Source organism: Pelodiscus sinensis, chromosome 23, assembly GCF_049634645.1.
Source record: "Pelodiscus sinensis isolate JC-2024 chromosome 23, ASM4963464v1, whole genome shotgun sequence".
NCBI lineage: Eukaryota > Metazoa > Chordata > Testudines > Trionychidae > Pelodiscus > Pelodiscus sinensis.
This window is the reverse complement of record NC_134733.1, coordinates 21959360-21981818: the sequence shown is the minus strand read 5'-3', so window position 1 is coordinate 21981818 and position 22459 is coordinate 21959360. Positions and strand designations below refer to the sequence as shown.

General features: G+C 53.8%; 1 protein-coding gene across 3 annotated transcripts; it reads right to left on the bottom strand.

Moving 5' to 3' along the window:
- Window positions 1-387: 387 nt before the first annotated feature.
- CCDC27 (coiled-coil domain containing 27) lies at window positions 388-22137 on the bottom strand. Of its 3 annotated transcripts, none has more exons than XM_075906370.1 (13): window positions 21999-22137; window positions 18048-18217; window positions 12892-13021; window positions 10118-10246; window positions 9141-9298; window positions 7937-8098; window positions 6380-6613; window positions 5183-5396; window positions 3104-3234; window positions 2885-2962; window positions 2123-2335; window positions 807-911; window positions 388-659 (listed from the first exon to the last, which is right to left on the bottom strand). In XM_075906370.1, exons 2-13 carry the CDS (start codon window positions 18186-18188, stop codon window positions 531-533), a joined length of 1824 nt encoding a protein of 607 aa, XP_075762485.1. In that variant the 5' UTR covers window positions 18189-18217; window positions 21999-22137; the 3' UTR covers window positions 388-530. The 3 variants fall into 3 exon arrangements, with proteins under 3 accessions (XP_075762485.1, XP_075762486.1, XP_075762487.1); XM_075906371.1 differs by having other exon boundaries at window positions 2123-2275; XM_075906372.1 differs by having other exon boundaries at window positions 18123-18217.
- Window positions 22138-22459: the final 322 nt, after the last annotated feature.

The following is a 22459-nucleotide window of genomic DNA, read 5'->3' as shown; positions in this document are numbered from 1 at the left end:
CAATTTGCCCGAGATGACCGGATTTACATGCTGGAATTTGGCAAATCTGGAAGACCTGCTTGTTTCAGGTCAGAGACGTTTGGTGATCCCATGATTATGCCGCTTCATGCAGAGGAAAGGAGGACAATGAGCAGCAATGGGATAGCCTTGCCAAAGCAGGTGATGCACCCCCTACACTTGGTAACTTTCACTTTCCAGCTCCTTTTATCCAAGAACCTCCAAGCACTTCGCAGTCTCCCCTTAACTCTCATAACTCCTGCCTGCAGTGGAGATGATGGGAAACCCGAGTAAGTGATTTCTGGCCAGTTGAGCCCTGATTCCAGCCCCCAAGTCCAGCTATGAGACAACAGTGCAGACTAAAGACCAGCTGGCTTAGCAGGACCCAGCTGAAGTTAAATTCAATTGTTTAATTTGTCAGTAAAAACAAACACTTGAGAACAAACCACATCGCAACCGGGGAAGAGTCCGGGGAGAAAGCGCCTGTCGGAGGCTGGCTCAGCTGCAGGGGTCTGCTCTCAACATGCAATACCCTATTTCACAGGGCTCTTTTTCTTAGAGTTAGGAGGTGGCAAACTTGCCGTCTCAGTGAAGAGAGGCGGGACCTTCACACCCTTCTGTTTCAGCAGTGAATGAAAATCCACCCGGTCACTAATTATTCTCTGGAAATCAGACACATTCACAGGAGAATCCAGCATTAGCCATGGCGGTGACAGGATCATTAAGCTTTTTCTTCTCCCCTTGCCTCTCTGCTGGGTCCCCAGCTCGGGGGTCCAAGCAGAAGCATCATTCCACACTGAATCACATACCTGCATGGTCTCCAGAGCCTCCTCATCGCTAATTTCGGCTTGGGGGGATTTGATACCAGCAGCGCTGTATGTGGCCTGAATGATTTTGCATCGAAATCTTTCAAACTTTGATTTTAAAAAGAGAGAAAAAAACCCAACCTTAGTGTAAGCTGAAGCGTTAAACAGGTTTCCTCCAAGTAAAGACGGATCCTGTCTATAAGCAAAGACCTTCTCTCGCTAGAGGGGGAATTTGCAGTAAGCTCTGCTTTGAAACTAAGTCAGCGAGGGGGTTGGTATGACAGCTGGCATTCGACAGGCTGCGGTGTCTCTGACTGTCCCCTGGACATCAGCGAAAGGCAAGACTGAACGCTTGTTTCTGTGAAATTCTGCCCTGCGCCAGGTCTGTGGAGTTCCAGCTGGCTTCACAAGAAGACCCACATGGACATCTAATGGCAACATGTGCCTCTGGATTCATAAGATAAGCAAATCTGACCTGCAGCAGGTCTGAATGTGGCCCGTTCAGACTAAATATGAGAAATGTCTTCCCATGATGGCTGTTTGAGAGGGGGGGGAGGGTCCCAGAAGGGTTGGGAGGCTGTGGGATAAAAATCAGAAGTCTGTAGGGTTGCCAGGTGTCCGGTATTGACCCGGACAGTTCAGTATTTTCTCCTCCTGTCTGGTAAAAAAATCAGAAAATACCAGACACCTAAAAAGGCCGGTCCTTTCTGATTTTTTTCCCAGCCAGGAGGAGAAAATTCTGGCTGCTTACCAGGTTCCGCAGGGGAGCTGCACGGCCCGGTACAGGGAAGCAAGATGGCAGATGGCCGCCAGCAGCCTGTTAGGGCCAAAAAGCCTCAAACGCATTTCTTAAATGGGCCATGCAGTTTGTTTGTTTATTTATTTATTTATTTTGCTTAACAACTTTGGTCTCCCCCTTTTTTTCCTCAACAGAATTTTTTCCCCAGTAGGTTTTTTGTTGGGGGGGGGGGTCGGTATTTTTGGTTAAACCATCTGGCAACCCTAGAAGTTTGGCATGGTAACTATTCTGCTCTGAAACCCCTGGGCCTCTTTTCTCAGTGTCCCATCAGACCCATAACTGCAACAAGGGCCACTGGCAAGCACAGCAGCCCAAGCCGTGAGGGAAAGGTTGGGGCGCAAGTGGACTGTTAACTGCCAGCCCCTCGGTGCCTGAGGTGCGAAGGAAGACAGGGCCAGGGAGCCCCGTGCAGGCACCCAATGATTGTGTCTAAAGATGGCTCTGACTAATCTGGGGCCTTGGGTCTCATTGGCCGGAGTCTTCCCCTCAGAGAAGCCTACAGTGAAGGAGGCGCCTTTACCCTGGCGTTGGTGCACTCCAGTGCGACTTTGGCCTGCTGCTCAGCGTGCTGCAAGGCCTCCACTTGGCTCTGCAGCTCACTTTGCTCACGCAGCTGCTTCTGGATGTGGTGCTGGGCTACCAGAACCTCTGCCTGGAGCCTGTTGATCTTGCCCTGCAAATCATCAATCAGTTTGTTTTGCTCGGCCAGCTTGGCTTCTTGTTCTGCAGTGTCCTGAGGAGAAACACAGTTCAGGAGGGACGGAGGAGACGGCTGCTTAATTCAGACACAGCTCGCTAGCGATTCTGCCCGGCTATTCCAAACCCCTCTGTGCTTCCCAGTGGGCAAGTAGCAGCATATGGCAGTGCCCAGACATGTTAGTGGTTTGGGATGTTGTCCCCCTCCCCCAGGTTTACCTGTAGTGTTTAAGAACCATGAAACAGATGTGTTCCCTTCCTCATCCATTCAGGCTCATTAGAAATATTAAGCTAAGCAATAAAGCATATTGAGAAACAAAATAGGCCAGGCCTGTCCCATCTCTGATTTTCATGGCAAAGACTCCCCTGCAAAATGAGGGAGGCCATGGATGGGATGAGCACTGAGACTAACTAGAGCGAAGACACAGAACACCAGTGCTGGGCAGCGAGCAGGGACGGCCGAGAAGAGCACAAAAGGCTCTCAGAGGGGTTTGGTTTTGTTTAATTTATACAGGCCCAGACCTAAGAGGGGCGCAGCAGGGAGAATTAGGGTGTTGGCTGCTGTAACTAAGCACCAATGAGCCACCTGTCGGAGTTTGTAATTCTCTCTCTCTATCATTCCCATCATCTCTTCATGCTTCCGCTCTTCTCGAAGGCTGGAAAACTGAGAGAAAAGGCTCCAGTTAACACTCTTGGAATCATATTTCCTGAGTTGTTAAAAAAGAAGGAAACCAACTCTCACTGAGTAAGCTCCCAGTGTGTCACAGTGGTAGCCACTAGGCTGTGCTGTGCTCCGTGACTATACCTTGGCAGACATGGCTTGTAACTGATTTCCCCGCTCTCTAAGCTCCTTCTGCAGAATTTCCTTGTCAGACTCAGCAGTCCGCAGCTGTGACTCCTGGAAAGCCAGCTGCCTTTGCAAGGAAGTGATGGCACCTGTAAAATCCGAGTCAAGTTTTGAACCAACTGAATCCCTGGCAAAGCCCTCAGGAAGTCTCCCCGGGCGATGAAAATGGGGGCAGCCATTTTATTCCATAATCCAAAAGTCACCCGGCTGTGGAGATCAGTTATCTTAGAATTACAGTAACTATGGAAGTACAATGGGCTAACTCTGCTGCTGAATGATACTTTATCCTTTATTGCATCACTGACTTGAAGGGTCCATTTCTTAATACAGGCAGTCCCCGGGTTACGCGGATCCGACTTATGTCGGATCCGTACTTACGAACGGGGCTTTTCTCGCCCCGGAGGACGCGGGCGGCGGGACCGCCCAGACGCGCCGCGGTCCCGCCGCCCAGGTTCTCCACGTCTTTGCTCCGCGTCTCCCTGGTCTGCTGGGGGCCCCCCAGTAGACCAGGGAGACGCGGAGAACCCGGGCGGCGGGACCAGATGCGGCGCTACTGGACCAACCCGACAGCATCCCAGCTGCTCTGCCCCAAGCGTCCTGATTCAGCCGCTGCTGGTCAGTTTCAGCAGCGGCTGAATCAGGACGCCTGGGGCAGAGCAGCTGGGGTGCTGGTGGGTTGGTCCAGTAGCGCCAAGGAGCGACGCTACTGGACCAACCCAGCAGCACCCCAGCTCCTCTGCCCCAGGCGTCCCCAAGTCAGCCGCTGCTGAAACTGACCAGCGGCTGACTACAGGAAGCCCGAGGCAGACTTTCTCTGCCCCAGGCTTCCTGGAATCAGCCGCTGATCAGTTTCAGCAGCAGCTGACTTGGGGACACTTGGGGTAGAGCAGCTGGGGTGCTGCCAGGTTGGTCCCCGCAGCGCTGAGGTGCGGCGCTGCGGGGACCTACCCGGCAGCGCCCCAGCTGCTCTGTCTCAGGCGTCCAGATTCAGCTGCTGTTGAAACTGATCAGCGGCTGATTCCAGGAAGCCCGGGGCAGAGAAAGTCTGCCTCGGGCTTCCTGTAGTCAGCTGCTGGTCAGTTTCAGCAGCGGCTGAATCTGGACGCCAGTTCCGACTTACGTACAAATTCAACTTAAGAACAAACCTACAGTCCCTATCTTGTACGTAACCCGGGGACTGCCTGTACCAGACAAATCCCGCTTGTGCAAGAGTCAAAATGCTTAGAAATGATCTGATATGCAGAAGCTCCCTCCAGGCTAGTGACAGAAGCTGGATGTTTAGCTATGGTGCTGCTAGCTATACTGGGGCACTCCTTGTTCGTAAGAACAGAACTGCATCAGACCAAAGGTCCATCAAGCCCAGCAGCCTGTCTGCCAACAGTGGCCAATGTCAGATGCTCCAGAGGGCATGAACAGAACAAGTAATCATCAAGTGATCCCTCTCCTGTCATCCATTTCCAGCCTCTGACAAACAGAGACACGGGACACCATTCTTTACCCATCCTGGCTAATAAGCATTGATAGACCTAACCTCCATGAATTTATCTAGCTCTTTTTGGAACCCTGTTAAAGTCCTGGCCTTCACAATATCCTCCGTCAAGGAGTTCCACAGGTTGACTGTGCGCTGCGTGAAGAAAAACTTCCTTTTGTTTGTTTTAAACCTGCTACCTATTAATTTCAAAAGCCATTCTTGATTAGCACCCACATTGCTTAGCAGTCCAAACTTTACCAAGCACTGTTAAGCAGAATCTGCCCTCTCTTATAAGGGGCATCTTTACTAGGCCAACTGCAAGGGAAAATAATTCTAAAGTAGCTGCTGGTGTCGGGAAGCTACTTTTAAAACTTCAGAGGGAACAGAAGGTGCAGTGAAGAGCTAATGTAGATCCTTCCCAGACAGAGGAAACTGCGGCACAAGAACGCTTTGTCTTGCTCCCCAGAACTACACAAACTGCTCACAGGGCAGGGGCAAAGTCTGGGATCTCGCCACTAAAATGCCAGATAGTCTGTGCTCTCTAGCCCTTATGTCAGTCCTGGTACCTGTGGCCATGTCATAGTCAGTTTTTGCTTTCTCCAGTTCTTTACAGAGCTCTTGGTTCATTTGCTGGAATTCTCTGAGCTTGACCAGGGATGCTTTCTCTTCTGCCTCTGCCTCATTCTCCTCCTCTTCTGAAGCCTCCTCAATCTCGGTACCACTGAGAAGCTCTTTTTCCATGTCTTCTTGTCTTAAGCCCTTTTGCTGCATTTCTGAATACTGTCAGGACAAAAGGACAGAAAGAATTTGGAACGGTAAAGCAAAATGCAGCCTTATGCAGAGATAGGTCATATAAAGCTCCTTTTCTGGAGCAGAAAGTTTGGGGGGGCAGGAGTCTAGCTCTGGAGTTGCATCTGTGTCTGTTGTGTCCAGTGCCAGAGCCTCTGGGGATCTTACAATGTCTAGATACTTAAAAACATACAATTATGGGCATCATGCGCCTGTAGGCACAGCTCATAAGCCCAGTGCTGGAAGTTCATTAGTGGGCCTCCTGCCTAATTTGGTCCAAATGCAAAGACACCAAATCCACTGACAGTGAACTTGACCCATAGCTAGGCCATGTCTCCAGGTTACTGCAAGAGAAGAGGATTCTGAATATTTGGCTCTTTTACCCATGAGCTTCTGAAACGTGCTATGTTGGAGCTCCTGTTTGTGTCTGTGAGGTTGGATGTTCTAGTCTAAATGTTTCTTTCTAGGCTCCCTCTGCACAAGTAGCATGATTAATGTATTTTAAGTTCTGTCCACACTGATCTCTAGTTTCTGTGGTTAGACAATTTCCCTAGTATCTTTACAACAGTGCACCCAGGAAGGAGGAATAAGTTCTATTAATCTTGTTGTAGATCTTAAAACTCTACTCCTAAAACACACACACTCTGAAAAGTAGGGACAAACTTTTCTTTCGGTTCTACTTGTAAATCTGGTGTGCCTTCATGTACACGGACTTAACCAAAAGCAGAAATTGGTTTGGAGATGTTAATCTTAATTATTCTTTATAATTAGGTTTCTAAATGCTTTAGATTTCTGTACACACATTCCCATGTCTACAAATCAACGACCCAAAGGTGACAGGGGAGAGAAATCTAGAGGATGCAGTCACTAGCAGCCACACTTAGTAGTAATGTGAAAAGCAAAGACTTATATAGACTCCTCATTCTATTGTCAATTTATTTTGCCATATCTGGCTAATGCAGATCCTCTTTCACCTCCTTTTCCAGTTGCTGTAGTTCCTCCTGGTCTTTCATCAGGGACTTGGACAGGCTGGCAATCCTGGAATCCAGTATTTTATCAGAGTAGATCAGTTTTAATTTTAAGCATGCCACCTCCTCTCTCAAATCTTCTTTAGTGCCACTTGGTCCTAGGCCATCCTGCACTGCGCTGCTTACACTGGGCATCTTCGTCTTGCTGTCATCAGCTACCGGGTCTGCGGCTACGTCTTTCTGCAAGGGAAAATTTAGTGTGAGGGAAACTACCTAGGAAGTGAAACGTAGAAGTTGCTTTTCACAGCCCTCGCTTGCACCATGTAAAGGGAAGAGCTTAGTGCACTAACCACAAATACACCTCACTTTGTCAGGGATTCTTAGGGTATGTCTACACTGGCACCCTCTTCCGAAAGAGGGATGCAAATGAAGACATTCAAAATTGCAAATGAAGCCAGGATTTAAATATCCCATGTTTCATTTGCATATTCGCATTATGGCACCATTTCTAAATAGCGCTATTTCGAAATTACAAACGCTGTTAAGACGCGGTTATTTTGAGAGAAAACCCTTCTCTTGAAATAACCCTTATTCCTCATACAATGAGGTTTATCAGTTATTTAGAGAGAAGGGTTTTCTCTTGAAATAACTGCGTCTTAACAGTGTCTGTTATTTCGAAATACAGGCAGTCCCCGGGTTACATGGATCCGACTTACATCGGATCCCTACTTACAAACGGGGTGAGGCAACCCCGCACTAGCTGCTTCCCCCCAGCAGACCAGGGAAACGCGGAGCGGCTTTTCTCAGCAGACACCTCAGCTTGAGAATAAAGGACTGAGGGAAGTGAGGTGTGGGAGAATAAAACTGAGCTCTGGAGAAATGTTTGGCTAGAGTTTCCCCTACAATATGTACCAGTTCTGACTTACATACAAATTCAACTTAAGAACAAACCTACAGTCCCTATCTTGTACGTAACCCGGGGACTGCCTGTAGTGCTATTTCGGAATAGCGCCATAATGCAAATATGCAAATGAAGCATGAGATATTTAAATCCCGGCTTCATTTGCAATTTTGAATATCTTCATTTGCATCCCTCTCTCGAAAGTGGGTGCCAGTGTAGACATACCCTTAGTGTCAGACCTCCACGATGTTTCTGGGGAAGCGAACACTGTGTTTGGAAAATGAGGCACCACCGAGCCCTCTCTGACTCCAACCAGCACAGTCAGTGGCTCTCCGATGAGCATCGTCTTCGAAGCGAGGTTGCTGGTGGAGAGTGTCGTCTGAACATAATTACCCAGAATGCTCTTCCCTCTCGCTGTGTTACTTGTGAACTCCGAGCCCAAGGGGGGCCTTAAATAGCTTTTATTGGAGCATCACTTCCTCAGTCTGCTGGGTTTGTTGCTTGGCTGGTGTGTGCGCCTGTTGGAGGAAATCTCCTTTCTGCTTAGATCATAGAGACAGAAGGGACCACCAGGGTCGGCAGCAGCTTTTCCACTAGCGGTGACCACTGCTCATATTTTGTCTCTCGCTGTGAAATCTACAGGGAAAATGAGCACAAGTCACCTCCTCTGGGATGACACTGTCCCTCCCGAGCATGTTCAGATGCTTCTTGAGAGTCTCTATCTCCTCCCTGAGGACAGAGATCACATCATCCTTCTTCACACATTCTGCCTCACATCTGGAAAGACGATTAATCTCCTCTCCCATCATCAGCAAGCATCGCTCCTGGGAACAGGAAGAGGCAAAGTGGCCGCTCAGACGATGCATCTGAAGTTTGATGGGATATTGGCGGGCAGGAAAAAGATGGAGGAGTGGCATACAAGTGGAAGAAATACGGTAGTTCAATACCTGCCCATTTGTAGGGAATGTAATGGCATCTAGTCTAGGGATGTAAGCGAGTAGCTGAGTACTTGACTACCTGAGGAGGCTAAGCTTATCGGCTAGTCGAGTACTCAACTACTCGCTTCCCCTCCCCTGCTGCCTCTATATGAGCGGCAGCAAGTGGGAGGGGGGGGAACAGGAGCCGGTGCTGCGAGGAGCCATCTTAAAAGCCGGTTCCCGCCAGCACTGTCTCCATGCTGCCGCTGCCCCACCCCACACTGCCTCTATCAGTGGGGGCAGGCCGAGGCTTGTTGCAGGCAGAGGCTGCTTGGCAGCAGCCCCTGTTTGTGGGGGTCCCAGTGGGGAGCTGGGCAGCCCCTGTCCACATCAGCCCAGGCTGGCCGCAGGCAGAGGCTGCTCGGCAGCAGCTCCTGTCCTCAGCCAGCCCCGGCCGCTGCGAACAGGGGCTGCTGACCCGGTGTGAGCCAGGACCGAGCAGTCCTGGATCACACTGGTCCGGGATCGCCCGGCTCTTACTACATTTTAAATGCAGAGCTGCAGTGTGGGTGGGTCTCACTGCGGCTCTGCAGAGCGGCTCCCTTTATCTACTAAGGATGTAGTCGATACAAAGTGTAACGACCGCACGATGAGCCAAATAACCGCTCCTTAATGTCCCTAATCTAGTCTAGAGCCAGGACACCTAGCTTTTCTTGCTTGCTTTGATGTGGACTTACTGCCCTTCCCCTCTAGCTGCTTCCCCTTCTTTCCTGTAGTTCACATTGTTTTGAAAAAAACTTTGAGATCCTTTGATGAATTCATTCATCCAAGTACAATTATATTATTCACTTAATTTACATCATGCCCTTAATGTTATAGCTGGATCACTGTGCAATGAACTGTGTGCTTGGTCTCTTCTTTTGGAAGTATTATAGTAACGTTTTCTCACCTTCTCACGGATTACATCAATGTACCATGGGAGTTTACTCTCTCTGGATCCCATTCGATGTTCATCTGGACCTACTCCTTCTGTGAAACTTTTCCATTTAGAGAGACCAGTGAGACTTTTACTGGGTAGGAGCTGGCCAGCTGCTGGGGGGAAATAGGCTAAAAGCAGAAAGAGCATTGATCTAAGTATCAACCAGAGAATTGGAAAAAACATATTTGTTCTCTCCAACTTATTTTTTCTGGCAACAAATCTCTATTAACAGCCACAGCTCCTTGGGTTCCACTTAAGGTACCATTTACAAAACTCCCCAGAAAAGCTGGTTTACTATATTGAATGAAAAAGAGACCCAGCCTACAATAAGTAGCTTCAAAAGGGAATTGTGTCTTGTTCAAAATGTCTGTTGGCTACAACTTCAATCAGCAAAACCCTCCGACTGGTGGTCAGAGTGGTTGTGCTGTGGAACATATAGCATGCAGCTCATGCCATGCCACCAAGGCTATGTCTAGACTGCAAGCCTCTTTCGAAAGAGAGCGTCTAGACTGCACGCTGAACTTTCGAAAAAGCAAGCCACTTTTTCGAAAGAAAGCACCCAGTGAGTTTGGATGCTCTCTTTCGAAGAAGCCCTATTTACATTCAAGAACGCCTTCTTTCGAAAGAGCACTTTCGAAAGAGCGTTCTTCCTCGTGAAATGAAGTTTACCGCCGTCGAAAGAAAAGCTGCGTTCTTTCGATTTAATTTCAAAAGAACGCGGCTGCAGTCTAGACACAGGTGAAGTTTTTTCGGAAAAAGGCTACTTTTTCCGAAAAAACCCCTGAGTCTGGACACAGCCCAAGTGGTTAAATAGTGCAACCAAGGCAAGGCCATGAGTATTTCTTATAGCACTGCCTTGCAAAATCAGCAATTGCACAGCGGGTTTTTCACCCTTCTGGAAAACAGCCCCCTCCCAAACACACATGCAGTCAATGTCTTCCTCTTACCTTGGGTGGTTGATTCTGCTGGAGATACGTTCTGAAAGGCAGCTTCCCATTCTTCAAAGTTGAGCTGGGAGGACAGACTAATGGTACTCAAATTATAGGTCTTATTAGGGATCTTTAGTAAAGTCCCATCTGTGTTTAAAAAAAATCCTGGTTACTGCTAAGTGGTTTTTCTTTTTTGTCAAGAAAAAAATCCATTTGACACATTTCAGATTCTCAGCACTTTCTGGCTTGTACCTTCTGTCATGTAAAGTGTTGAAACTCTTACCAGTTTCAGGGAAGTGAGGAAAATGTGGGTTTTGTGCAAAACAAGAGCCTGATTTAAATATTAAACATTTATGCTGAATTCCTAGTTTAGGTATCAAGTATCAGAGGGGTAGCTGTGTTCGTCTGAATCTGCAAAAGTGACGAAAAGTCCTGTGGCACCTTATAGACTAACAGATTTATTGGAGCATCTGACGAAGTGGGTCTTTGCCCACAAAAGCTTATGCTCCAATAAATCTGTTAGTCTAAGGTGCCACAGGACTTTTCATCACTAGTTCAGGCATGTGAGGAATCAATCACTTTTAATATCCAGCTAGATTTACCTAGGCATGTTAACACAAATTCACAATAGCATGAAAGGAGATGAGGTCTGAGTCGTCTCCCCTTTCTGAGGAAGGAAAAGTCTTTTTTCACGGTCATAGCAATTAAGGCTAAAAGGGACCACCAAGTCAGCCAGAAACTAGTTCTGAAACTCAGTGCAGCATAAGACTGTCACAGCATGAGCCCAGAGGTTTCTTAGCCTGAAAAATGGGACTTGTGTTCAGTAACGAAATGCTCAAGGAGGTTGTGGAATCTCCATGTCTGGAGACAGGGGCAGATGTTGGTTTTGCGGGGCCCCGGGCAACATACTTGCGTGGGGCCCCCCCTTTGCCACGGCGCATGCGCAGGGCTTTCTGAAGCGCGGGGCCCGGGGTGGCCGCCCCGTTCGCCCTGCCGTATATCCGCCCCTATCTGGAGATATTTAAGAGCAGGTTGGACAGACACCTGTCAGGGATGATCTAGATGGAGCTTGGTCCTGCTGTGAGGACTTGATGACCTCTTGAGGTCCCTTCCAGTTCTAGGATTCTATGACATAGGGGTAAAACTCTTCTCAGTGGGACTATCCCTACTCTGCACCTACCCTTTCAAGAGACAGTGTGGAGTTTACAACCTAAACAGCCGGGTGCAATCAAGAAGCACCCTGCCCTGCCCTAGGGCTATATATAAATATGGAAAGGAAGTTGAGTGAGAGAGGGCAGGAACCAGAAGTGGTGCTGGTGATGCCATTTACTCCTTTCCTTCGTCACCAGACCTAAGCCTGAGAGACTTTGTTTTCTGATTGTGTTTGGTTACTGTTTGGTTACTCTCACTCAACCCTCTGAAGTAAGGGCTTTCTGAACTTAAATGGCTCCTTCCCTGATGTGCTGGCTAAGGGAAAGGTAGACAGCCAGCCTGCTTGCCTTCTAAAACAATAGATGACTGGAGCTGGCCTGGAGACCCTCTGAAGGCAGGAAGGTTTGGGGGTTTTATGTGTGTGCGGAGGGGGTGTCTTGGCCTCCAATTTCTTGGATCTTGGGCCCTTGCCTTTGAGTTTTTCATTTGCTACCAACTAGGGTTTTCTTTTTTAACTTTGTGGTAGCATTGAAGACATCTACTATATATTTGAGAGTTTGTCTGTCCATGAGCAAGTGAACCTGTCAGTCTGTTTGTTCAAGAACCTCTCCTAAACAGTAAGAGCTAGGGCCACCATATTCGGTAGGCAGCTTCCTCTTATCCTAACTTAAAGCAAGGTCAGGGTTTGGCTGGACCAGGGCAATGGGATGTTTCTGGAATGTGATTGCTTTTCATAACATGGAAAGGGATGGGGCTGCTGGCAGGGACAGTTATATGGTATAATGACCACAGGGGGCAGCAAGGGGTCAAAGATGAGGACTGGGACAGCTATAATCGTATCAGGGCAGCAGGAGGCAGGGGGAAGTAAGGTTCCTGTGCTGGTATTGGGCATGGTTGGCTCGCTCCTACTGTTTTGGCCTCCATCAATAAGAGCTGGAGCCCAAACCACTTCCCCAACCTCGCCTCAGCCCCAACGCCAGACAACATTGGGTGGGAAAGCGAGGCCCGTACCCTGGTGAGCCCGAGCGAGCACCCACAGCCCCTGTGCAGCCTCAGTGCACCCAAGCTGACACCTCAGAGCTCAGGCTGCCAGGCAGCACAGCCCTGGCCAGCATGGGGAGCCGCCATCCAGGCAGCATGGCCCCCACCTCAGGCCTGGGGAGCTGCTTGGTGGCCACACTCCCTACCCTAAGCCCCCTAATCCCAATCCCCTGCCCTATATCCCCCCTCACCCAATTCCCCTGCCCTGACACCTGCATCTTCCACATCCTGCCCTGGCTGTTGTGGTGAGAGAGGGCTGGGATTTTCCTCTTCCCCCACCCCCACCCCCGAGCAATGATTTAAATTAAGAAATACAAAAAATAATTTGAGTTAAGGACCCGAGCAACGAGTGCTTCAATACATGATCAACTCCAAAGCCCCAGCCAGCAAATACACACTGACTAAGATCCATGTTACATGTTAAAGTCATGCTGAGGGACTCATTAGTACTCTAGCTACCCGCGATTTGATGAATGGGGGGGGAGGGGGGGAATGTGTAGGCTCTAAGCAGGACTACCCAGGATATAAGAGGGAGATATAGCTTACTACATGACTGGAAAGTGTAGCTGGGGTTTGCTGTTCTCCTTTGTGAGTCTTACCAAGCTTGGTTGTTGAAGTTGCTTTGTTACTGAATCTAGGACACCCAGGGCGCATTAGAAAAGATCTCTGTAATTCCTTCACCTGAGGTTCATACTCAGACTCGGAGAAGCCAGCAGGTCTGAGATCAGCCTGGCAAATAGGAGGAAATGAGATGTAAATAAGATCTATGACGTGACAACCACAAAACCCACCTGACAGGCAGCTCACCATCCGAGCCTGACCTGCAAAGAGCTGAGTATCTTCAACTCCCTTTTGAAGTTGGTGGGAGTAGAGGGGGCTCAGCGTGTTTTAGGCAGCACTTAGTCCACTGCAGGATCAGACCCTGGAAAAGATGGACTGTGCTGGCAGATGGACTGTGCTGGCAGTTACAGCCCTGCTCACAGAGCACTGCAGGGAAACCGCTGTTAGAACATACGAATGGCCATACTAGCCCAGTGTCCTGTCTGCCGACAGTGGCCAATGCCAGGTGCCCCAGAGGGATTGAACAGAACAGGGAATCATCAAGTGATCCCTTCCCTGTTATCCATTTCCAGCCTCTGACCAACAGAGGCTAGAGACATCATCCCTACCCGCCTGGTTAACAGCCATTGCTGGATCAAACCCCCATGAATTTATCTAGTTTGTTTTTGAACCCTGTTGAAGTCCTGGTCCTCACAACTTCCTATGGCAAGGAGTTCCACAAGCTGACTGTGTGTTGTGTGCAGAAGTAGTTCGTTGTGCTTGTTTTAAACCTGCTACCTATTAATTTCATTTGGTAAGCCCTAGTTCTGGGAACAAGTGAATAACTTTTCCTTGTCTCAGAGGCGTAGCCACGCTAGCTTGTAACTTTAAAAATGAGTAGTACTGTGGCACCTTAGAGACTAACAAAAGTATATAGTATCATGAGCTTTCATGGGCAAAACCATTTCTCAAACTCATCTGAGGAAGTGGGTTTTGCCCATGAAAGCTCATGATACACTATATATATTGTTAATCTCTAAGGGTACGTCTAGATTACATGGCTCCGTCGACAGAGCCATGTAGATTTGTTTGTTCGGCAAAGGGAAATGAAGCCGTGATTTAAATAATCGCAGCTTAATTTAAATTTACATGGCTGCTGCGCTGAGCCGACAAACAGCCAATCAGCTGTTTGTTGGCTCAGTGCGCTAGTCTGGACGCTCCCCTGTTGACATGAAAGCCCTTTATCGACCTCCCCGGTAAACCTTATCCTACGAGGAATAACGGGGAGGTCGATAAAAGGCTTTCAGGTCGGCGCGGGAGTGTCCAGACTAGCGCGCTGAGCTGACAAACAGCTGATCAGCTGTTTGTCGGCTCAGCACGGCAGCCATTTAAATTTAAATGAAGCCGCAATTATTTAAATCGCGGCTTCATTTCCCTTTGCTGAACAAACAAATCTACATGGCTCCGTCGACGGAGCCATGTAGTTTAGACACACCCTAAGGCACCACTGGACTGCTCATTGTTGTTGTTTTTCTTATTCACTTTTTCCACACCAGCCATGATTTTATAGATCTCTCATATCCTCTTTGTTTCCTCTTTTCTAAGCTGAAAAGTCCCAGTCTCTTTAATCTCTCCTCATATGGGACCTGTTCCAAACCCCAGATCATTTTAGTTGCCCTTCTCTGAACTTTTTCCAATGCCAAGATGTCTTTTTTGTGTGTTCATACTCTCAGCAGCCAGCGCAGTAGCATGATCACACTGGCAGTGGCATTGGGAGCAGAGCATTCTGGGCAGTTATCCCACAGAGGAGCTCTTCCTCTTCCAATGCTGAGGCTTGTGGGAATTCAGAGGGGGGTGGTTGTGGGGCATCCTGAGTCCTGTCCAATGCCCCATGATGCATTGCTTCATATCCCGGCAACTCCCTTGCTTCCACCTCCATTTGGCACCACGTTTCAACCGCTTGTTTGCTGTGTGATCTGCCTCCTCCGTCTCCAGAAATGGATCCCGAACTCTTGAAGAAAATGCTAATAGATCTCACTGACACATCATGAATGGCAATTGAGTCATTCCTTAAACTGCTAAGTGAGGAAAAGAGTCTGACATTGCCCCACGCAAAATCTATATTATGGGATTGCTCCTGGGGTTCACGGAGATGCTGACCACTGTGGAACGTCACTTTGGGACTCAGAAAGCAAGCGCTGAGTGGTGGGATCATGTTGCCAGGCAAGTCTGGGGTGACAAAGTGGCTGCAGAGCTTTCGGATGAGAAAAGCCACGCTCGTGGCATGTCTGATGAGTTTACTCCCCATCCTGCAGCCAAGGACACAAGAACAAGAGCCGTCCTGCAGGTAGGAGAAGTGCACAGCAATTGCACTGAGGAAGCTGGCTGCTCCCGATGACGACCGATCAGTACCAATCAGCTTGAATAGGCAAGTCAGCCATTGGACTTGTGCTGATGGAAGTGTGCAAGGCCATTAATTGCAGTCTGCTTAAAAAGACAGTGACTCTGGGCAACATTGCATGACACTGTGGCTGGCTTTACACAAATGGCTTTCCTAATTGTGATGGCGCACGTATTCCAGTTCTGGCACCAGTCCCCCTAGCTTCAGAGTACGATAATTGGAAGGGGCATTTCTCCTTGGGATTCCAGATGCTTGTGGATCACAGACATAAAGCAGGCTGGTGCAGAGAGGTGCTTGATGCATGCATCTTTTCATACACAGGCCTGTTCAGGAAGCTGCAAGCAGGGATTTTCTTCCCAGACCAGACAGTCACCGGAGGGAGAAGTCAAAACGCCTGGTGATCCTGGGCGACCCTGCCTACCCCTTATTGAACCGGGGAACTTTGACTGCAGCAAGGAGTGGTTCAACAATAGGCTGGGCAAGTGCAGAATGACCATGGCAGGGGCTTTTGATCGTTTAAAGGCTCACTGGTGGTATCTGTATGGGAGGCTGGGCCTGGCCAATGACAACATTCCAGTGCTTATAGCCACATGTTGCATCCCCATAATATTGGTGATGGGAAGCATGAAAGCGACACTCAGGGCTGAAGTACTGAGGCTCGTGCCTGGAGGCTGAATTTGAACAACCAGAGACCAAACCCAATCGCTGCATGGATGCACGGAGACACACAGCAGAACACACCTGGACTTCGTCGGATGGAGACGAGGCACGCAGGCAGCCCTGGAATGTTTACAGACTTGTATATGTCCGGGTACCAGAGGCAGCCTTTCGCTTTGGGCTAAACTGGACAGAGTTTGGGGTCAGTGCAGTGGGTACCGGTCAGAGCCTGCAGGGCTGGAGATGTGGAATGCAGTGGGTGCCAACTGGAGAAAGGATGGTGGCCAAACTGTGTTGGTGGTGATATGGAGGTGCATGGAAAAGCGTTACAGGACACAGGCTGCAGGAGAGGATGGGCGCAGAGCTGATCCATCTACAGTGCTTGGAGCGTGTTTGCTTGGCGCTCCATCATGCTTAAGAGCCACTCACTGGCTTCACTCTGGTGCTCTGCATTCTCCTTCCATTCCCTCGTCTCTCTTCCCACCTCTTCTTCAAGTCTTTCTTTTCAGCAGCAGGCTGCAGCATAACATCACGCAGGAGGTCCACTTTACACTTTCGAGGCCGCTTTCGAATTCTGCGCAGCCATTCAGCCAGCGATAGCAAGGCAGGCCGGAATCCCAAGGTTACTTCTGTAAAATGTTGCACTTTGGCTTCACAGAGGCACCACTGTTACCTTGCAGCAGCGGATTGTCCAGATTCTCCATGAGACTTTCATGGAGATCTCTCAGGCCAGTTACCATGAAATGAAAGAGTCCAACAGCCTGTTCTGTCTCTCGAACTAGGCGTGTGTCAGTACAAGCACCACACAAATCCTAGCCTGCTTTCTGCAACCATCCTGCTGGTGTCAGCAATTCCCAACATCAAAGTCATTTACTAGGAGATTCCTCTGCTGTTTGTACTTCCCCAGAGTCCAACTGCCATGACTGACTAGTCTCCTCGGGAGTAGAAAAGAGCACCCAACTGCATATCTCTGTGGCCCCCAGTCATCCTCTGACTCTGGGTCTCCCTCCCCATCAGCATGCTCAGCCACGATTTGTTCCTCCTGGCTCAGCCCACTCTTGGCTGGCACAGCCCCACGAGTATCCACAGGGGTCTTCACAGTGGTTGTGGGATCACCCCCAAGTATCATGTTCAGCTCTTTGTAGAACCAGCAGGTTGTGAGCCCAGCACCAAAGTAACAATTTACTTCCTGCGCCTTGGGAGAGGTGTTCCGCAGCAACTTCTCTTTGACTGCACTACAGAGCATCCTGTCTGGGTCCCTTTCGGTCATGCATCTTGATATCTGCCCATAGATATCACAATTCCTAGGCTGTAGCGCAGCTGGGACTGGACAGCCTCCTCTCCCCAAAACACTGATGAGGTCCAGCACCTCAGCATTGCTCCAAGTGGGCGATCACCTGGAGCATAGAGCAGGCATGGTCACCCGGTAAAATGCACTGAGAACACAGAATGCATCACTGAGCAAACAGGAAGGGGACTTTCCACATTCCCAAAGAATGTAAACAGCAGATCTGAGGGTTATTCAGTTGGGTCAGGGCAGTAGAGTTTGAAATGATGACCGGACAGGTGAGACCAGGCATTGTGGGACAGGCACCTTGCCAGTGTGATCTGGCGAGTTACAGCACTGGGAGCTGATTTACTGCACTGTACCTTGCGAGAGTAGATGAGGCCTAAGAAAGTGTTCATCAAATGCTTAAATTCCTCTCTCCTACTTATTTTCAGCTACAATTTTCAAGGCAGTTAATGCCCAGATCCCATGCCCAACCCCTTTTGAAATGCCAACTTTAATCATCGGAGGGAGAGTCTTTGCAGATGAGCAGAGCACTGCAAGTGCACAGTGGGAATGAACATCCCTTTATTGCCATGATCTGCATATTACCATTGGTGTGTGCTGCTCTTGCCCTAAGAAGTACCAATATTCTGTGGGTAAGCAAATGACATATGATTTGGTCCTGCAGTGTGCAGAATCCATTCAACTTCACGGGATCTTCCTTTCTTGGGTGCTCAAGCCTGAAAGAAGCTGCTGCCCAAGCTGCCAACCTGTGCGGTATTTACCAGAAGGCGTATAGTGTATAGCACCTTCTAACCCTTTGCTACCCAATCAAATCCCATGTTATCATGTCTAGCAAGAGATTAAAATAGCAGCGTATTAAGTACTTGGTTCTCATAGTAGCATCTGATGGCTTGAGCCGATTTACTCAGTGTAGATCTACCGCTGGGAAGCTTCCATACCGGCATCTGTTGCCTTCGGCTGCTCAATTCCTGGAGCTCACTGAAGCCTTTTGTCATCAAGTTCATCTTTCTAACGTTGTTTCGCCAACCTCAGCCTTTCACAACATAGAGAGAGGGGAAATTAAAGGGAGCCTGCTAGGTTAAAAGTCCTAGAATTTTTGTAAAAAACACATTTCCTCATTTGTGTTCCTGATCAGTCCGAGAGCAGTGACACCAGCTCCATGTGGCAGGACATGGGGAGGAAGCACCATCTTCACCCCCTGACTCAAATTCATGGGCCATCCCCTCTAGTGACGTCTATTTTCCTCTGAGTTGAAGGACTCAGCTCAAAAAGTTTAGAAACTGCTGGTCTAAATTATCTTCATTGGAATGCTAATCATTTTGTGCCCAGAGGAAAAGAGCCTGATTGCCCAGAAATGGAATGGGTTTTACCCTGTCCAGAACACAAAATTCTGTTTAATTAGGGAAAGGGGGCTGGCTTGGGGGCGGGGGAGCAGGGATTGGGGGTACAGGAAGGTTGGCTTGGGGGGCAGAGGGACAGGTGGCTGGGGGCGCTGGGGGTACAGGGGGCGGGGAAGCAGGTGGCTGGGGGTACAGGGGGGCTGGCTTGGGGGGCGGGGGAACAGGGGGGCTGGCTCAGGGATTGAGGGCACGGGGGGCTGGCTCGGGGGGCGGGGGAACAGGGGGGCTGGCTCAGGGATTGGGGGCACAAGGGGGCTGGCTTGGGGGGCGGGGGAACAGGGGGGCTGGCTCAGGGATTGAGGGCACGGGGGGCTGGCTCGGGGGGCGGGGGAACACGGGGGCTGGCTCAGGGATTGAGGGCACAGGGGGGCTGGCTCGGGGGGCGGGGGAACAGGGGGGCTGGCTCAGGGATTGAGGGCACAGGGGGGCTGGCTCGGGGGGCGGGGGAACAGGGGGGCTGGCTCACGGATTGAGGGCACAGGGGGGCTGGCTCGGGGGGCGGGGGAACAGGGGGGCTGGCTCAGGGATTGAGGGCACAGGGGGGCTGGCTCGGGGGGCGGGGGAACAGGGGGGCTGGCTCAGGGATTGGGGGCACAGGGGGGCTGGCTCGGGGGGCGGGGGAACAGGGGGGCTGGCTCAGGGATTGAGGGCACGGGGGGGCTGGCTCGGGGGGCGGGGGAACAGGGGGGCTGGCTCAGGGATTGGGGGCACAGGGGGGCTGGCTCGGGGGGCGGGGGAACAGGGGGGCTGGCTCAGGGATTGGGGGCACAGGGGGGCTGGCTCGGGGGGCGGGGGAACAGGGGGGCTGGCTCAGGGATTGGGGGCACAGGGGGGCTGGCTCGGGGGGCGGGGGAACAGGGGGGCTGGCTCAGGGATTGGGGGCACAGGGGGGCTGGCTCGGGGGGCGGGGGAGCAGGGGGGCTGGCTCAGGGATTGGGGGCACAGGGGGGCTGGCTCGGGGGGCGGGGAACAGGGGGGCTGGCTCAGGGATTGAGGGCACAGGGGGGCTGGCTCGGGGGGCGGGGGAACAGGGGGGCTGGCTCAGGGATTGAGGGCACAGGGGGGCTGGCTCGGGGGGCGGGGGAACAGGGGGGCTGGCTCAGGGATTGGGGGCACAGGGGGGCTGGCTCGGGGGGCGGGGGAACAGGGGGGCTGGCTCAGGGATTGGGGGCACAGGGGGGCTGGCTCGGGGGGCGGGGGAACAGGGGGGCTGGCTCAGGGATTGGGGGCACAAGGGGGCTGGCTCGGGGGGCAGGGAACAGGGGGGCTGGCTCGGGGGGCGGGGGCACAGGGGGGCTGGCTCGGGGGGCGGGGAACAGGGGGGCTGGCTCGGGGGGCGGGGGCACAGGGGGGCTGGCTCGGGGGGCGGGGAAAAGGGGGGCTGGCTCGGGGGGCGGGGGCACAGGGGGGCTGGCTCGGGGGGCGGGGGAACAGGGGGGCTGGCTCAGGGATTGGGGGCACAGGGGGGCTGGCTCGGGGGGCGGGGAACAGGGGGGCTGGCTCAGGGATTGAGGGCACAGGGGGGCTGGCTCGGGGGGCGGGGAACAGGGGGGCTGGCTCAGGGATTGGGGGCACAGGGGGGCTGGCTCGGGGGGCGGGGAACAGGGGGGCTGGCTCAGGGATTGGGGGCACAGGGGGGCTGGCTCGGGGGGCGGGGACAGGGGGGCTGGCTCAGGGATTGGAGGCACAGGGGGGCTGGCTCGGGGGGCGGGGGCACAGGGGGGCTGGCTCAGGGATTGGGGGCACAGGGGGGCTGGCTCGGGGGGCGGGGGAACAGGGGGGCTGGCTCAGGGATTGGGGGCACAGGGGGGCTGGCTCGGGGGGCGGGGAACAGGGGGGCTGGCTCAGGGATTGAGGGCACAGGGGGGCTGGCTCGGGGGGCGGGGAACAGGGGGGCTGGCTCAGGGATTGGGGGCACAGGGGGGCTGGCTCGGGGGGCGGGGAACAGGGGGGCTGGCTCAGGGATTGGGGGCACAGGGGGGCTGGCTCGGGGGGCGGGGGAACAGGGGGGCTGGCTCGGGGGGCAGGGAACAGGGGGGCTGGCTCAGGGATTGAGGGCACAGGGGGGCTGGCTCGGGGGGCGGGGGAACAGGGGGGCTGGCTCAGGGATTGGGGGCACAGGGGGGCTGGCTCGGGGGGCGGGGGAACAGGGGGGCTGGCTCAGGGATTGGGGGCACAGGGGGGCTGGCTCGGGGGGCGGGGGAACAGGGGGGCTGGCTCAGGGATTGGGGGCACAAGGGGGCTGGCTTGGGGGGCAGGGAACAGGGGGGCTGGCTCGGGGGGCGGGGGCACAGGGGGGCTGGCTCGGGGGGCGGGGAACAGGGGGGCTGGCTCGGGGGGCGGGGGCACAGGGGGGCTGGCTCGGGGGGCGGGGAACAGGGGGGCTGGCTCGGGGGGCGGGGGCACAGAGGGGCTGGCTCGGGGGGCGGGGAACAGGGGGGCTGGCTCGGGGGGCGGGGGCACAGGGGGGCTGGCTCGGGGGGCGGGGGAACAGGGGGGCTGGCTCAGGGATTGGGGGCACAGGGGGGCTGGCTCGGGGGGCGGGGAACAGGGGGGCTGGCTCAGGAATTGAGGGCACAGGGGGGCTGGCTCGGGGGGCGGGGAACAGGGGGGCTGGCTCAGGGATTGGGGGCACAGGGGGGCTGGCTCGGGGGGCGGGGAACAGGGGGGCTGGCTCAGGGATTGGGGGCACAGGGGGGCTGGCTCGGGGGGCGGGGACAGGGGGGCTGGCTCAGGGATTGGGGGCACAGGGGGGCTGGCTCGGGGGGCGGGGGCACAGGGGGGCTGGCTCAGGGATTGGGGGCACAGGGGGGCTGGCTCGGGGGGCGGGGGAACAGGGGGGCTGGCTCAGGGATTGGGGGCACAGGGGGGCTGGCTCGGGGGGTGGGGAACAGGGGGGCTGGCTCAGGGATTGAGGGCACAGGGGGGCTGGCTCGGGGGGCGGGGAACAGGGGGGCTGGCTCAGGGATTGGGGGCACAGGGGGGCTGGCTCGGGGGGTGGGGAACAGGGGGGCTGGCTCAGGGATTGAGGGCACAGGGGGGCTGGCTCGGGGGGTGGGGAACAGGGGGGCTGGCTCAGGGATTGAGGGCACAGGGGGGCTGGCTCGGGGGGCGGGGAACAGGGGGGCTGGCTCAGGGATTGGGGGCACAGGGGGGCTGGCTCGGGGGGCGGGGGAACAGGGGGGCTGGCTCGGGGGGCAGGGAACAGGGGGGCTGGCTCAGGGATTGGGGGCACAGGGGGGCTGGCTCGGGGGGCAGGGAACAGGGGGGCTGGCTCAGGGATTGGGGGCACAGGGGGGCTGGCTCGGGGGGCGGGGGAACAGGGGGGCTGGCTTGGGGGCGGCTCCAGGGCCTGGAGGGGGGAGCGGGCCTGAGGGGGCGGGGCCGGCGCGGGCAGGGGGCGGGGCTCCTCACCTGCCGCAGCCCCTGCACCCAACGATGGACTCTCAAGCCGCTGGTCCCGCGGGAGCCGGACAACCCCCGGGCGGGACGGGCAGGGCACGTGGCCAATGAGAAGAGGGAACGGCGAGCAGCGGGCGGGGCAGTCCCGCTTGTGGACGCCTGTCGCTAGGCAACTGGCGGAGGCCGGGCAGCGACCCAGGCCGCTCCGAGCGCAAGGGGGGGGGGGTGGCTGCGCCCCTGGCGGCCAGCGCGGGCGCTGCAGGCCCCCTCCCGCGCGCCGCGCCAGCTGGCGCTGCCCGGCCCCGCGCGTGCGCACTGGCCAGAGCCGGACTGACTCCGGATCGCGGGGCCGCTCTCCCAGCGCGGGCGTCCGCCCCCACGATGCCCAGTGCTCAGAGCCCGCTGGGGGGGACCCCTCGGTCAAAGCCTTGATCCCCCGCGCAGGGGGGGCTGAGCCCGGGTCTCCCGCTGCT

Bases quoted from the DNA above. Each gene is read 5' to 3' on its own strand.
- CCDC27 (XM_075906370.1), bottom strand. From the start codon at position 18,188: ATGAACTTGATGACAAAAGGCTTCAGTGAGCTCCAGGAATTGAGCAGC. The intron at 8,099-9,140 runs GTGAGAAAACGT...TCCTGTTCCCAG, and splicing joins TTGATGTAATCCGTGAGAAG to GAGCGATGCTTGCTGATGAT. The intron at 2,336-2,884 runs GTGGCTCATTGG...GTTTCTCCTCAG, and splicing joins AGAATTACAAACTCCGACAG to GACACTGCAGAACAAGAAGC.